The sequence below is a fragment of the Lepus europaeus genome, chromosome 7, assembly GCF_033115175.1.
Source record: "Lepus europaeus isolate LE1 chromosome 7, mLepTim1.pri, whole genome shotgun sequence".
Classification (NCBI taxonomy): Eukaryota; Metazoa; Chordata; class Mammalia; order Lagomorpha; family Leporidae; genus Lepus; species Lepus europaeus.
The window spans coordinates 45,035,858-45,051,085 of NC_084833.1; the positions used below are offsets into that span (position 1 = coordinate 45,035,858).

Genomic DNA, 15,228 nt, shown 5'->3' on the forward strand with positions numbered 1-15,228 from the left:
TCCCGGGCCAAAGCAGAGAGCTGGATCAGAAGTGGAGCAGCCAGCGCTTCAGGCCAGAGCGTTAACCCACTGTGCCACAGTGCCGGCTCCCTGAGCAGTCTTAACCGCTGTGCCAAAGACTTACCACCATAGATATTTTAAAGGAAGCTGTAAATATATCTAAATAGTTTCATACCATAAACACCGCAGGATTAGCCTTTGCCAATTCTAGAATATACCAGATTATCAACATTTTCGCAAGAATCAATATACAAGTCAACTCAAAGCTATATAAATGATAGATTGATAAATGACACATCCATATGCAAACCCATATGTGGGCTCAGAATATTCTATGATTTTAGGTTCTGAAAGTTTAAAGTATCACAGTGGTGGGGGAAAAAAAAACATCTAAGCATATACTATTGGTATGCAAGAGGTATCCTACTTGAGAAAGGCAAAACAAAGTAATTGATATAGGACATCCAAGAAAAGAACTGGCCAGGTATCAATGGAATATTATAGGAAAACACCAGTCTGGACTATTGGCCAGTAAGTCCTACACTTATTTATTCATTCAACAGATACTGAGTTCCTACTATGTGCCACTGCATAACACGGCAGTTAATGAAACAAAGATCCCTGTCCTCCTGGAATTTGCTTTCTAGTGGGAGGAGAAAGAAAACAAAACAGATCAAGGCCAGCACCGTGGCACACTAGGTTAATCCTCCGCCTGTGGCGCCGGAATCCCATATGGCCACCGGTTCTTGTCCTGGCTGCTTCTCTTCTGATCCAGCTCTCTTCTGTGGCCTGGGATAGCAGTAGAAGATAGCCTTAGTGCTTGGGCCCCTGCATCCATGTGGGAGACCTGGAAAAAGCTCCTGGCTCCTGGCTTTGGACCGGCACAGCTCCAGCCGTTGCGGCCATCTGGGGGGTGAACCAGCGGATGGAAGACCTCTCTCTGTCTCTACCTCTCTCTGTAACTCTGTCTTTCAAATAAATAAAATCAATCTTTTTTTTTAAAAAAAAAGAAAACAAAACAGATACTAATCTTGAGGTAAAACATGTAGTACTGGGGCCGGTGCTGCGACATAGTGGGCTAACACCTCCACCTGCAACGTGGCGTCCCATATGGGAGCTGGTTCCTGTCCTGGCTGCTTCTCTTCTAATCCAGCTCCCTGCTAATGTGCTGGGAAAGCAGTAGAATGTGACCCAAGTGTTGGGGCACCTGCTCTCAAGTGGGAGATCTGGAAGAAGCTCCTGGCTTCAGATCAGCCCAGCTCTAGCTGTTGTGGTCATTTGGGGAGTGAACCAGCAGATGGAAGACTTCTCTGTCTCCCTTTTTCTGTAGCTCTACCTCTCAAATAAAAAAATCTTTAAACACACTCACACACACACACACAAGATCTGATACTTTAGATGGTAAGAAGTACAATGAGAAAAATAGTGAAGGGAGGGGATTGGGGAATGTATGGGAGACCTGCAGCTTTAAATTGGCCAGTCACAGAAACTGGAAAAGTTGACCTCTGAGCCAAGCCTGCAGGAGGTGAGGGAGCGAATTCTGTGGCTATCTGGGGTAAAGCTGTACAGGTGAAAGGAGCAACGGCAAACAGAAGTGAGAGTGTCCAGTGCGTGGACTGCAGGCTGGGCCAGTGTGCCTGGAGGTAGGAGCAGGACGGCAGGAGGAGGGCGCGGCTCCAGAGACGTCAGGCTCGGGGCACTGCACTGTGCAGGGTTTTGCAGCAAATGTCAGGACTTCAGCTTTCATTCTGAGTGGCTCGGAAAGCCTCTGGGAGTGCCCGAGTACAGGAACAATGATCGGATTTTTAAAAGAACACTGGTTGATATATTGAGACTGAAGTAGGGTGTAATTGGGTAGATCAGAAGCAGAAAAACCAACTCAGAGGGTCTTGTGATTTATGTCAGACTACTTTAAAAAAAAAAAACATTTATTTGAAAGGCAAAGTCAAGAGAGTGGGAAAGAGAGCGAGTGCGGACTTCCATCTTCTGGTTCACTCCCCAAATGGTTGTAAAAACCAGTGCTGGGCCAGGCTAAAGCCAGAAACCTAGAACTCCATCCAGGTCTCCCACATGGCTGCGGGAGCCAAGCACTCAGATTATCTTCCATTGCTTTTCAGGTGCATTATCACAAAGCTGGATGGTAAGTGGAGGAGCTGGGACTCGAACTGGCACTCATGTGGGATGCCGGGATTGCCGGCAGCAGCTCAACCTGCTGTGACATGACACCAGCTCCGAGTCAAACCATCTTCATTCAGGAAGCTTTTACATTCTTAAATATTTAGAATCTCAAAGAACTTTTATGTGTGTTATATCTATTAATATAAGAGGTCTTCAAAAAGCTCATATGAAATGCATATTCTGAAAAAAAATGGCCTGGGGTTTTAGATTTCTTTCACACACTCAGAATTTTTTTAATTCAAAAGGTGGAGAGTCAGGGATCTTCCATCTACTGGTTCAATCCCCAAATGCCTGCAACAACTGGGACTGGACCAAGCCTAAGTCAGGAGCCAGGAATTCAATGCAAACCGCCCCCAGGGGTGACAGGAACCCAGCCATCTGAGCCATAATGCCCTGCTCCGCACGGTCCACATTGGCAGGAAGCTAAAATCTGAAACCAGAGCCATCTACCACATCCAGGTACTCTAATATGGGGTCTAGGCATCTTAACTACCAGGCCAAATGCCTGCTCCTAAATTCGTCTTTAATTCTGTAAGTTCATAAAACCCTCTTTCTAGAAATTACAACTGATAAATGATTATTTTTTAAAGCCCTTGCATACTAGCCGAAATTATATGGAAATATATTTTTCAAAACAAAAACCTCTTAGGAGAGTGGTAGTGTGCAGTATTTTTACAAATCTCTTTACGTCTCCTTTCATAAGAACACGGCTGGATTCTCATGACTGCTTCTGCGTTTGGTCAGATACCCATAGCCTCACATGGATAATCTTTAACACTGAACAAAAATTTGACAGCTTTCTTAAAGGTCTGATGCAATGTGGGCATCTGAAACCAAATTATTAAATTTTGTATTGCTTAAAACTCCAGTGATTTGGGACAGATGCTTGGTCGGCATGGGGACCCCTGCGTTCCAACCCTGAGAGCCTGAGTCCACGTCCTGGCCTCGTTCCAGATTTCAGCTTCCTGTTAATGCACACCCTGGGAGACAGTGGTGACACCTCAAGTACCTGGGTCCCTGCCACCCACACGGCAGACTCGGAAATTGTTCCTGGCTCCTAGCTTTGGCAAGAACGCTGGCCATGGCTGTTGTAGCATTTGGAGAGAGAACCAGCAGATAGAAGATCTCTCTGTGTCTCTGTCTCTGTCTGTCTGTCTGTCTCTAACATTTATTTATTTGTAAGAGTTACAGGGTGGGGTGTGGGTGGGGAGAGAATCTTCTATCCAATGGTTCACTCCACAGGTGGCTGTAATGGCTAGGACTGGGCCAGACCAAAGCCAGGAGGCTGGAACTTCTTCGAGGTTTCCCACCTGGGTGGCAGCACTTTGGCCATCTGCTGCTGCTTTTTCCAGGCCATTAGCAGGGAGCTGGATCAAAAGTGGAGCAGCTTGGGGCTGGCCTGTGGCATAGCAGGTAAGGCCGCCACTTGCAGCGCTGGCATCCCATATGGGTGCTGCTGGGTCCTAGTCCCGGCTGCTCCACTGCCAAACCAGCTCTCTGATATGGTCTGGGAAAGCAGTGGAAGATGGCCCAAGTCCTTGGGCCCCTGCACCCAATGGGAGAACTGGAAGAAGTTCCTGGCTTCGAATTGGAGCAGCTCCAGCCATTGGGGCCATCTGGGGAGTGAACCAGCAGATGGAAGACCTCTCTCTCTGCCTTTCCTTCTCTCTCCGTGTAACTCTTTCAAATAAATAAATGAATCTTTGAAAAAAAAAACAAAAAACAAAAAAAAACATGGAGCAGCTGAGAGACGAAGCATCCCAGGTTGCAGCTTTTCCTGCTGAGCCAGCCACAATGCCAAATTCCTGTGTCTGTTAAATTAATATACTAAAAAGTTTTAAAAATCCAGTAATATGTCTTGCCCTTTGAATGGATGTTGGTAACATTAGTAGCATTGTCCATTAGTTTACTGGGTTACCCAGAGCTTCTAAATGTTGACACATACATTATATAATCTTAAAAAGAAAATCACCATTTGGGGCTGGCACTGTGGTGAAGTGGGTTAGTGCCCTGGCCTGAAGTGCCAGCATCCCATACGGGTGCCGGTTCGAGACCCAGCTGCTCCACTTCTGATCCAGGTCTCTGCTGTGGCCTGGGGAAGTAGTAGAAGATGGCCCTAGTCCTTGGGTTCCTGCACCCACGTGGGAGACCGGAAGAAGCTCCTGGCTTTGGATCGGTGCAGCTCCGGCTGTTGCGGCCATCTGAGGAGTGAACCAGAGGATGGAAAACCTCTCTCTCTCTGCCTCTCCTCTCTCTGTGTAACTCTGACTTTCAAATAAACAAATAAATCTTAAAAAAAAAAAAATCCCCATTAGTCTCAAAGCCTTTGAGAATTGCGTAGCCCTCAAGCTCACGCTAGTGGATACATGTTTTTAAAAATTCAGTTATTTGATTAAAAGCTTGCATTTTGCCATTAATAACAAATGCTATCAGTTTTATTTGAAGTTCTGAAGCTCATTTTCCGCTCTTTAGGGAAATATCTGCCAAGGTTTGTCATTCTTTCAAGTAAAAAATTCCTTTTTTTCTTTTAAATCATTTTATTTATAGCTCACAAATCCAATGGCACAGTGCCTTTTGTGGAGGGTTGCCCCAGGGCAATGGGAAAGTCCAAGAGCTAAGGGTGGTGCAGGCTCCCTAGCTCTGCCTAGACATGCAAATCGTGTACCTGGGAAAGCCAACTGGATCATGGGGAAAACCTACCGTGAGAAGGAACTGCTGCTCCAAGCCTATGGCCAAGGTGGCAGTGCTGTACAGCAGACCTGATGCTCCCGGCAGCTTCCAGTGTCCTGGCTGCCTGCTGCTTCCTCGCAGCATGCTCACTCAGTAAACCAGCTCTGCTCGCTTCACTGACCGCTCTGTGAATTCTTTCATCTTGTTACTTAGTAAGACTCCTATTGTAGAAAATATCTTTCGAAAGGCAAACACACACACACACACACAGAGTGAGCGTGAAGGAGAGTCTCCAGGTTTACTCAAATGCCTGCAACAACTAGGATTAAGCCAGGCTGAAGCCAGAAGAGCCAGGAACTCAATCCAGATCTCCACGTGGGTGGCAAGGACCCAAGTACTTGAGCCATTACCTGCTGCATCCTAGGGTGTGCACAGCAGGAAGCTGGGTTTAGAAGTGGAGCCAGGTCTTAGACCCAAGCACTCTGATATGGGATGTGGGCACCCCAACCATTGCACCAAATGCCCAGCCCCTCGTACTTTAAAAAGCTTTATTAATTTGGAAGGCAGGGTGACAGGGAGACACACAGAGCTTCCGTCTGTTTTACTCCTCAAATGCCTGCATCAGCCAGGGCTGGGCCAGGCTGAAGACAGAGCCAGGAACTTCATCTGGATTTCCTACGTGGATAGCCTGGACCTAAATACTTAAGCCATTTTCTGCAGTCTTCCCAGGTGCATTGGCAGGAGGCAGGGAGCTGGGGAACTGGGACTTGAACTAGCACTTTGATGAGGAAAATGGGTGTCCCAAGCAGGGGCTATAACCTACTGTGCCACCAATGTCCACCCCTCATCTTTTTTTCTCTCTAGCTTCTTCAAGTATGTATATATATATATATATATATATATATATATATATATTTGACAGGCAGAGTGGACAGTGAGAGAGACAGAGAGAAAGGTCTTCCTTTACCATTGGTTCACCCCCTCAATGGCTGCTGCAGCCGGCGCACTGCGGCCAGTGCACTGCGCCGATCCAAAGCCAGGAGCCAGATGCTTCTCCTGGTCTCCCATGCGGGTGCAGGGGCCCAAGCACTTGGGCCATCCTCCACTGCACTCCTGGGCCACAGCAGAGAGCTGGACTGGAAGAGGAGCAACCGGGTCAGAATCCGGCGCCCCGACCGGGACTAGAACCCAGTATGCTGGTGCCGCAGGTGGAGGATTAGCCTATTGAGCCGCGGCAAGTATATTTTAAAGGGAGTATGTGAAAATGAATAATTTGGTGGCTACTAGTACAGTTAGATGCCTTGATTTAAGATAAGGAGTCAGCAGTTTTGCACCCAGAATTTTGCCCATCAGTGCACTTGTTAATCCAGTAAAAAGGACAAACAATGTCTGAATACTGTGGCAAAATGCTTTTGCCCACCTGGACTACCTGCAAGGGTTTGTAGGAAGTTACCAGGAATCATTGAGAACCAATGGTCTAGGTGAAAGACAATGGTGTTTTGGACAAAGGTGGCAGCCATGGAAGTAAGACGTATTTTGATTCTGGATATATGTTGAAGATCTTGTAAGATTTGGGTGTGGAGTGAGAAAGAAAAAGGGGTCAAAGATGGCTTTAAGGTTTCTGGCCTGTAATTCCATTAAGTGACATGAGCCAAGAAGATAGCAAGGATAGGGTGTGGGATATGATCAGAAATTCAAAAATTTAATATGTTAAGTTTGAGAAGACCGTCAGATGTTTAAGTAGAGGTATCATGTAAGCAGCTGAATGAGACTTCCAGCGGAAGATAAATGAATGGAGATATACACTGAGGAGCCATGCGTTTCTAGGTATTTAAAGTTATAAGACTGAGGCAGGCATCCAGGTAGGAAGCTGGCGTCTCATACCAGAGTTCAAGCCCAGCTCCAGCTCCTGACTCCAGCTTCCTGCTAATGCAGACCCTGGGATGCAGCAGCGCTGGTTCAAGTAATTGGTTTCCTGACACCTATGTGGGAGACCTGGATTGTGTTTCCAGCACTGGGCTGTGATTTGGCTCAGCCCTGGCCATAGCAGCCATTTGGGGATGAGCCAGTGGGTAGGAGTTCTTTTTCTCTCTTTAATAAATAAAAATAAAAAATAAAACTAACAGACTACATAAAAATGACCAATTCAAGGAAGATGGATAGAAAAAAGATCACATGGCTAAATTGCCAACATGTAAAAGGTGAGATGAGGGGCCAGTACTGTGGTGCAGCGGGTTAAGGCGCTGCCTGTGATGCCAGCATCCCATATGAGCCCCAGTTTGAGTCTTGGCTGCTGCACTTCCAATCCAGCTACTTGCGAGAACACACTAACTGCTTCCATTTGCTGTGGTTTCAATGTGGCCCCTCCGAAATTCAGGGGTTGAAATGTAGTGGCCAATGGGATGGTCTTGAGGGGTGCTTAGACTATGAAGACTGCTCTCCTAGAAATGAGACTTGCACCCAGGAAAGTAGCAGAAGATGGCCCAAGTGCTTGGGCCTCTGCACCCATATGGGAGACCCGGGATGAAGCTCCTGGCTTCTACCTGGCCCAGCCCTTGCCACAGCAGCCATCTGGGAGAGAACCAGCAGATGGAAGATCTCTTCTCTCTCTCTCTCTCTCTCTCTCTCTCTCTGGGAGAGAACCAGCAGATGGAAGATCTCTTCTCTCTCTCTCTCTCTCTCTCTCTCTCTCTCTCTGGGAGAGAACCAGCAGATGGAAGATCTCTTCTCTCTCTCTCTCTCTCTCTCTGTAATTCTGCCTTTCAAATAAATACATCTTTTTTTTTTTTTTTTTAAGGTAAGATGAGGAAGAGAAACAAAAGAAATTGAAAAGAATCCAAGGAGGAGAAAGGAAGACAGGGAAAGCCAAGTGTCTTAGTCCAGGCTGCTTAAAAAGGTTGCCTAAGGGTGACTTGTAAACAACAGAAATCTGTGTCTCACAGTCTTGAGGCTGAAGGTCTGAGATTGGGATGCCTGGTATTCTTGGGTTCTTGTGAGGGTCCCCTCTCAGGTTTTAGGTGGTCAACTTCTCATTGTATCACATAGCGTGAAGACGGGCAGAGCGTGCTAAGGACACTCATCCCACTCAGGAGGGGTCCACCCTCATGAGCCAACAGCCTCCCAGTGGCCTCTGCTTGGGGGTTAGGATTTCAACGTATGAATCTGGGGGAGGGCACATAAGCATTCAGGCTGTAACCCAAGCGAAGCATCCCGAGGAGTGAATTCTGCTGGGAGGTCAAGCAAAATGAGGGCTGAGAATTGGTCACTGGAATCGGCAACATGCAGCTCACTGGTGACCTTGGAAAGAGGAACTTGAAAGCAAGTGGAGGCAAAGGCCTGGTGAGCGGGGGCGCAAAAAAAGTTGCACACAAGTGTTTGGGGTGGTTTTATCACAACAGCTGCAACCCAGAAACAGCCCAAATGTTCCCTAACGGGAAAGGGAGAAACAAAGGAGTAGTATCCTGTTTATACAGTGGAATAATGGTCACTAACAAAAGGGAGTGAACCATGGGCACACAATATGGTGACTCTCTAAAAACAGCGAGCTGAGAGAAGCCAGATGCGAGAACGCACTAACTGCTTCCATTTGCTGTGGTTTCAGTGTGGCCCCTCCGAAATTCAGGGGTTGAAATGTAGTGGCCAATGGGATGGTCTTGAGGGGTGGGGCCTGTAAGAGGTGCTTAGACTCTGAAGGCTGCTCTCCTAGAAATGAGACGAAGGCCCTTTAGAGCAGCTTTATGCAGCATTCGGCTTTCTTGCCCTCAGTCCTGTGCGGATGCATCCACCCTTCCCTCTGGAGGGTGCTCCAACAAGGCTCCATCAGGAGGCAGACGGCAACCCTTGCCTGACTGCTGAGCCTGCTGGAGACTCGATTTGCACTTTCCAGCCCCAGAACTGCAAGGAAATTAATTTCTGTTCTTGTTAAATTACCCAGTCTATGACACTGTAAGAGCAGCACAGACTGAGATACCACGTACATGAAGTTTTCCATGTGCAAAACAAATTTATAATGATAGAATTCAGATCAGGAAGATGATAGATAACAGTTTAATGCAAGCTGGCATAGGAAACGTTGAAGGAAACTTTCTGAATATCACTAGGGGTGATGGTTTCATTGGCATATGCAGTTGTCAAAACTCACCCTATTAAAAATGTGTGCATCTTGGCGGGCGCCGCGGCTCAACAGGCTAATCCTCCACCTGTGGTGCCAGCATACTGGGTTCTAGTCCCGGTCGGGCGCCAGATTCTGTCCCAGTTGCCCCTCTTCCAGGCCAGCTCTCTGCAATGGCCCGGAAAGGCAGTGGAGGATGGCCCAAGTGCTTGGGCCCTGCACCCGCATGGGAGACCAGGAGAAGCACCTGGCTCCTGGCTTTGGATCAGCGTGGTGCGCTGGCCACGGCCGGCACGCTGCGGCCATTGGAGGGTGAACCAATGGCAAAAGGAAGACCTTTCTCTCTCTGTCCACTCTACCTGTCCAAAAAAAAAAAAAAAAAAAAAAAAAAAAGTGTGCATCTTATTGTATATAAGTCACAGCTCAAATAACAGGAAGAGAAAACCAACATCATGGACAACACTTCTTTGAGTGAGCTTACTGTAAAGGGCAAATTGGAAATGTGGCAGTGGCAGGAGGAAGTGGAGTCAAGAGAATTCTCTTGAAGAGAGGAGAAATGATAGCCTATTTATATGCTAATTGGGGAGCAGTAGACAGAGTGTGGTGATACAAGGGGGAGGGGAGAAATGCTGACCCACATCTTGGAGAACAGGGAGCCACCAGCCTTGTCCAGAAGTAGCCTAGGTTCGCCCACAGGCATAGGTTGGAGGCAGTGTAAGGACATAAAGTCGGGGAATGCGACAGCCTGTGGGAATCCTCCTGTTTGGTTCTTTCTCAGAGGCCTAGGAAACAAGGATTTCAGCTGGAAGTGAAAATGAGGGGGAAGTGTTGGAGGTTTGAGGGGAAAAGGTATGAACAGTCTAAGGGGAGTGGGAGACTAACTGGATCGGGGCAGACTTCCACACAGCACAGATACCACCTGGAGACTGGGCAACCCACACAGCTGGGTGTTTCTTTTCAGCCTCAGCAGCTGCACAGGTGGTTATGGATTTGCCTTAAAATAGGCTTGTGGTTTGGCTGAGAATAGGCGAGTTAAAGAGCAGCAAGGGGTTAAAGCTGTATGAAAGGGAGTGTGATAGTGATAAACTATGGATTCTAAACTGGGCAACGTAGCAAATGCAAATATGAAGTGAGGAGGGACAATGTAAGAATCGATGGATTTTAGTTTTGGAGGAGTTGGATTGCTGGAGAGTGAGCTGAAGCTAGGCAGTTCAAATGGTACTTAAAATTGAGATCATGTAGGAGTTGGAATTCTGAGTCATGGCCAGTCTTAGAGAGTGATCAGATAGGAGAGAGGGAGGAAAGGATGACAGCCAGCAAGATTATCCAGTGCAGGGTAGAGGATCATCCAAATTAGACAGGGACTCGCTGGTTAAGCAGCAGCAGTGTGGGTGAGTTAGGAACTACATTTTTAAGGAATGAGGGTGAGTGATGTGGGGGAAGGGGAATGATAGAGACAAAGTAAGGTGGTTGGTGTCTTGATGACGAGATTGTAGATGTAAAGAAGGTGGGGAAGATGGTCTATGGTTGGCAACCAAGAGCAAGGACGCATCTACTTCACCTCCCAGTGTACAGGGAGAGGACAGTCACCACTCAAGACGTTTGCCAGAGAGCTAGATTCTCCACAGAAAAGGGGATATGAAGAATGGCATAGAGATGACAAACGGAGAATGAGCTGGGTGACATAAATGGGACTAAAGGGCATTCTTAGCTCTGATGGTCCCAAAGCAGTGGTTTTAAGGCTGGGAGTGTTGGCAGAGAGGGAACGTGGGTCCTCCCACAAATAAGCAGAGGTCTTGGGCTTCCACCTTCCTTCTGAGTGGGGGTGGGGGGTGGGTGGCCAGGGAGTTCACTTGTGGTATCAACACTATGTAAGACTATTTTAGCTACCATATTTTATCAAAGATACATAACATCACAAAGTATAGGTAATAAAGAGTCATAATCCAATCTAACATTTTTTCCTAGTACTTTATATCAGTTTTTTTTTGTAATCAGACACATGAAGTTATTTTGCTTTATCTAGCATTTACAACATGAGCTTTTCCATGTTGCCGCGAGGACTTGATAATGATACTGCATAAAATTCCATGAAATGAGTATGCTACACTTTGTTAAACTGCTTCCTTTACTAATTGTTAAACCATTACCTTCAATTTTAATTACAACCAACCTTTCCTTTTTTAAAAAAAAAAAATTGAAAGATTGAGTTAGAGGCAGAGAAAGAGAAAGAGAGAGATGTCTTTCTTCTACCCACTGGTTCACTTCCCAAATGGCTGCAATGGCCAGAGCTGGGTTGATCTGAAGCCAGGAGCTTCTTCCCGGTCTCCCACATGGGTAAAAGGGCATAAGGATGTGGATCATCTTCCACTTCTTTCCCAGGTGCATTAGCAGGGAGCTGGATTGGAAGTGGAGCAGCTGGGACTCGAACTGGCACCCATATGGTACCTCAGCACTGCAGGTGGCAGCTTTACCTGATATGCCACAGCACCAGCCCTTCAACTTTTTTGTGTGTATTTAGCTACAGTCTAGAACGAAATGAATGCTAACTGCTCCACGTTAGCCAAAATGTTGAGACCATAACTGCTTCTTGTTGATATCTTCCCCCTTAAGACTTTATTGGAGAGGTCAAATGAATTAAGACATTTGAAAGTGCATTGTTTATTGATCATTCTGCCTGCAGAAGTATACCCTTTCTAGCAAACAAGATGAGCCTACAGTCTAGCAAAGTTTCTGCTGATAGCTACGCAGGGACTTGATCTTGCTCTAGTCCTCATGCCTCAGTACTACACGAGCATCAAACAGCCCAGCAAGGAAGCGTTAAGATAGGCTAGAAACCACTGATCTGAGTTCCCAACTGCTTCTAAGCCTCAGAAGTTACTCCTGTTACCTCCTAGTTCATAGGCAGAGTTCAACTATCTAGTTTAGAAAAGTTCTGTCTGTACATTTCTTGTTTCTATTAAAACTTTCAAATGAAGTGGATAATCAGCTGAAACATAGCTTCAACTTGTTACATAAATGTAGAGCCTTAAAACATTACAATTCAACACATCTGTTTCATGTATGTAAATACTGTATTTTTAAAAGAAATTTAAGTCTCGGTCAATCCTGTCTTCATAAACAGGGCACCTCCAGTTGCTTAGTTCAATGTTGGGGGACGGGGGGTGTGGAGGGGAGGGCAACACAGTCCTGCTGCTGTGTGCAGATTCTCTGCCACGACCACTAATGAGGTACATTTTACTTCAGTATTAGCTATCTGCCCACATTGCAGTTGTCCTTTCTTGGCTGCAACTAAAACCAGATTTTTCCTAAGTTTTCTAAATTTGTTCATTCAGAATTTACCTCCCTATTGTCACATCACTCTCAGTTCTAAGAAACATGTATTCTAAACACTATTAGTGATTAACTTGCTACTCTTATAAGCCTGAAGGGGCAGTTACAAGATATTAAGCCCTAGGCCAAGAGTGGGAAGACTTTCTGACAAGGCCCAGCTAGTAAAGTGTGTTAAGACTTGTGGGCTATCTGATCTCTGTTGCAGTGACTCACCTTGGTCAAGGTAGTGCAAGAGCTGCTACAGCAATCCACAATTAAGTGTGGCTGTGTACCAAGAAAACTACTTACCACAACAGTTCCCAGGGCTCTAGCTTTCCATCTCTGCTCTAGGAAATGCTCGACCTCAATTGTCTCACTGACTGTGCTGTTCATCTCCAGTTGGTATCTTTCAGAGATTTCAAATATAAACTACATTTGTAAGCTACATTGTTTTTGCATTTCCCTTAGAGTGTAGCTAGAATTCTGACAGTCTGCCAACTTGACGCATTTTTGTTCTGCTATACAGAAAAATCTAAATATCTGGACATTCTGGGTTATGCTACAGCCCAGCAGCTTAAATGAGTTTTCTGCTCTGCCACTAGGAGCTAAGTGGCATGTCATCCATCTGGTTTTCATTTCTCAGTGTTGATTGTTCTTAGCAATTCTGTTACCCTACCTTCTCCCACTTTATAGAATGAATGCGGAGACTCCTGTAGACTGATTTCAAATGGGTAACTTCCCTTGATACATTTTAGATACCCCACTTTTAAAGTGTGTTCAGTAGTAGCTGAGGCTATTATTAGACCAGTTTGTGCGATGTGTACTCCCTCAAGAGTGCTGTATTCTTGGAACACCCCTTCCAAAGCACTCGCTCGCTTCTCAACACATTAATACAGGTGACTACCATACTCAGATGGATGCCACACATTAACATAAAAATGTTTTCACAAGAGGAAACAGGAGAAAAAGGTAGTTTCTTAAAGGAAATCAAATCAAATCTCTGGGACACAGTAAACTGCTATCTATAAATGTCCATCTGCCACAGCGTGAAGAGACACTGGCTCGTGGTCAAGGGCTAGAAAATACTTATTTTTCAGGGCAGTTTAATGGCATAAATTCCAATTGCGAACATTTGGATGCTTATGTTCTCAGAAAATGCTCAGGTACACAAAATAGAATGACCCAGCCTGGGAAGGCAAGCTGAAAACTGAGATCCACTAACTGTGGCTGGACCAGAAAAAAATCTCACACGACAGCATCACCTAACATTTACTGAGTGTTTTCTATGTGTCAGGCATGGATCTACATACTTGAAGTGCATTAACTCAGAGTGGCACGTTCATGGGGCAGCAAGACGTTCAGGAAAGTGACAAAGATCACACACACAGCACGTATGAGCTGGAGTCACAGTTTGAACTTGTCACTGACCTCACGGCTTATGCTTTTCAACAGCACTTTAAGCTGCCCATGTACACTGTATTTTGACAAAAACCCAGCAGTCATGGCTCACCTCTCCTAAAACCCTATTTTCTAAAAATGATCCCTTTGCTAAAATTTGTTTTAATTGTTCTGATTTCACAAAGACCTTAATATTGAAATATTTTTAATGTTAGCAGTTGTATATATTTTTTGAATGTGCTCCACTCCATATTTCAAATTAAATCAATACTTGCAAATAACATTTTTATTGAGTATATTAACACTTACATGTTTATCTCTGCACATAAATTTAGTTTGAAAAAGGCAATGTATTAGTAAACAAGTACACATTTATCCCCTTTAAAAATTCTTATGAAACTGAGGACACATATTGAAATTAGATTTCCTGGGCAATACTAGAAATATCTGGCTAAAGCATATGCACAAAGAGGGAAGGAATACAAAATGAGAAGTAGAGGTATGCTACGGGGGTGAGCAACTACGCTGTCTTCAAATATGGTTGGGGTGAGAAGGCTGATGCTCTTGTCTGTATTCTAGTCCCTATACTTGCTCGTCTCTTGTCTTCTGACATTCTAGCACTCAGGAAATCTGCAATAAAATGTACATTACCTTGTGTTATTAGTTTAATAAGATATCCAAATAACCAATTATTACTGATTAAAATTTATAGTAAGAAACACAGTAAAAACAAAAGCCTTTATCTGTTTCAAATATAGGCCAACTGAAATGTTCAATACTGATAAACATACTGTGAAGGTTACGGTTGCTTAAATCTAGCTGAGCAGACATCTGAGGATATAACGACCGAGGTGGCCCAGCAGGATTAGCTGGTCACCTCCCTCAGCTGAGCCCGGGGCCCACCCACTGGCCCACACGCTCCCCATGTGAAAAACTGTAATGTAGCTGTGTTTTTCACTGAAGACTGTAAGTCTGAGTTGAATTATTCAATGCAAGGGTCACAATGAGAGAACGTGGATCTTTCTTATTCTTGTGAACTGTAATTCTTCCATTCAAGGCTTCACCTATGAAAAGCAAAAAACGTGTTTAAGAATTTAAGGAATACAGTTTAGTGGAAAAGAGAATATTGTTTACCAAGCAGGTTTCTCTTTGCCATGATACACTGCACTACTTGAAACTGGTTATTTTTAAAATTGAAAATTAAAAATTTAAAAAAATTTTTAAAATTAGAGCAGTTTTGCTTCATTAGTTTTTGCACCACAGTATCATATCGTTATGAGCTAAATACAGTGGCTACCTAGGGTTTGATCAGGCAGTTTTATTGAACACTGGAATATGAGGGCATATGGGGGTGGGGTGGGGGGTGGAAGACAGGTTTCTCGCCATCAGAGTTAACAGTCAAGGGTGATGACAGGTAGCTACACCATGTACCAGGTATGTGTCTCAAGAATGCGAGGACTGGGAAAGGCAATGATCACACAAGGACTAGTTATCCAAGAGCAGGGCTAAAGTCACGGTCAGCTTTAAGGAGTGTGCAATAATGATATTTGAGGAGGAGA

The 15,228-nt window shown here is 45.1% G+C and overlaps 1 protein-coding gene across 1 annotated transcript in view; it reads right to left on the reverse strand.

The window, feature by feature from the left end:
- Positions 1-13,920: 13,920 nt before the first annotated feature.
- PRMT3 (protein arginine methyltransferase 3) overlaps positions 13,921-15,228 on the reverse strand; it is a 151,698-nt gene continuing 150,390 nt past the window's right edge. Inside the window, exon 16 of the mRNA XM_062198071.1 lies at positions 13,921-14,733. Within this exon, the coding sequence (XP_062054055.1) occupies positions 14,624-14,733 (110 nt within the window). The 3' untranslated portion in view covers positions 13,921-14,623. The remainder of the gene's footprint in view (positions 14,734-15,228) is intronic.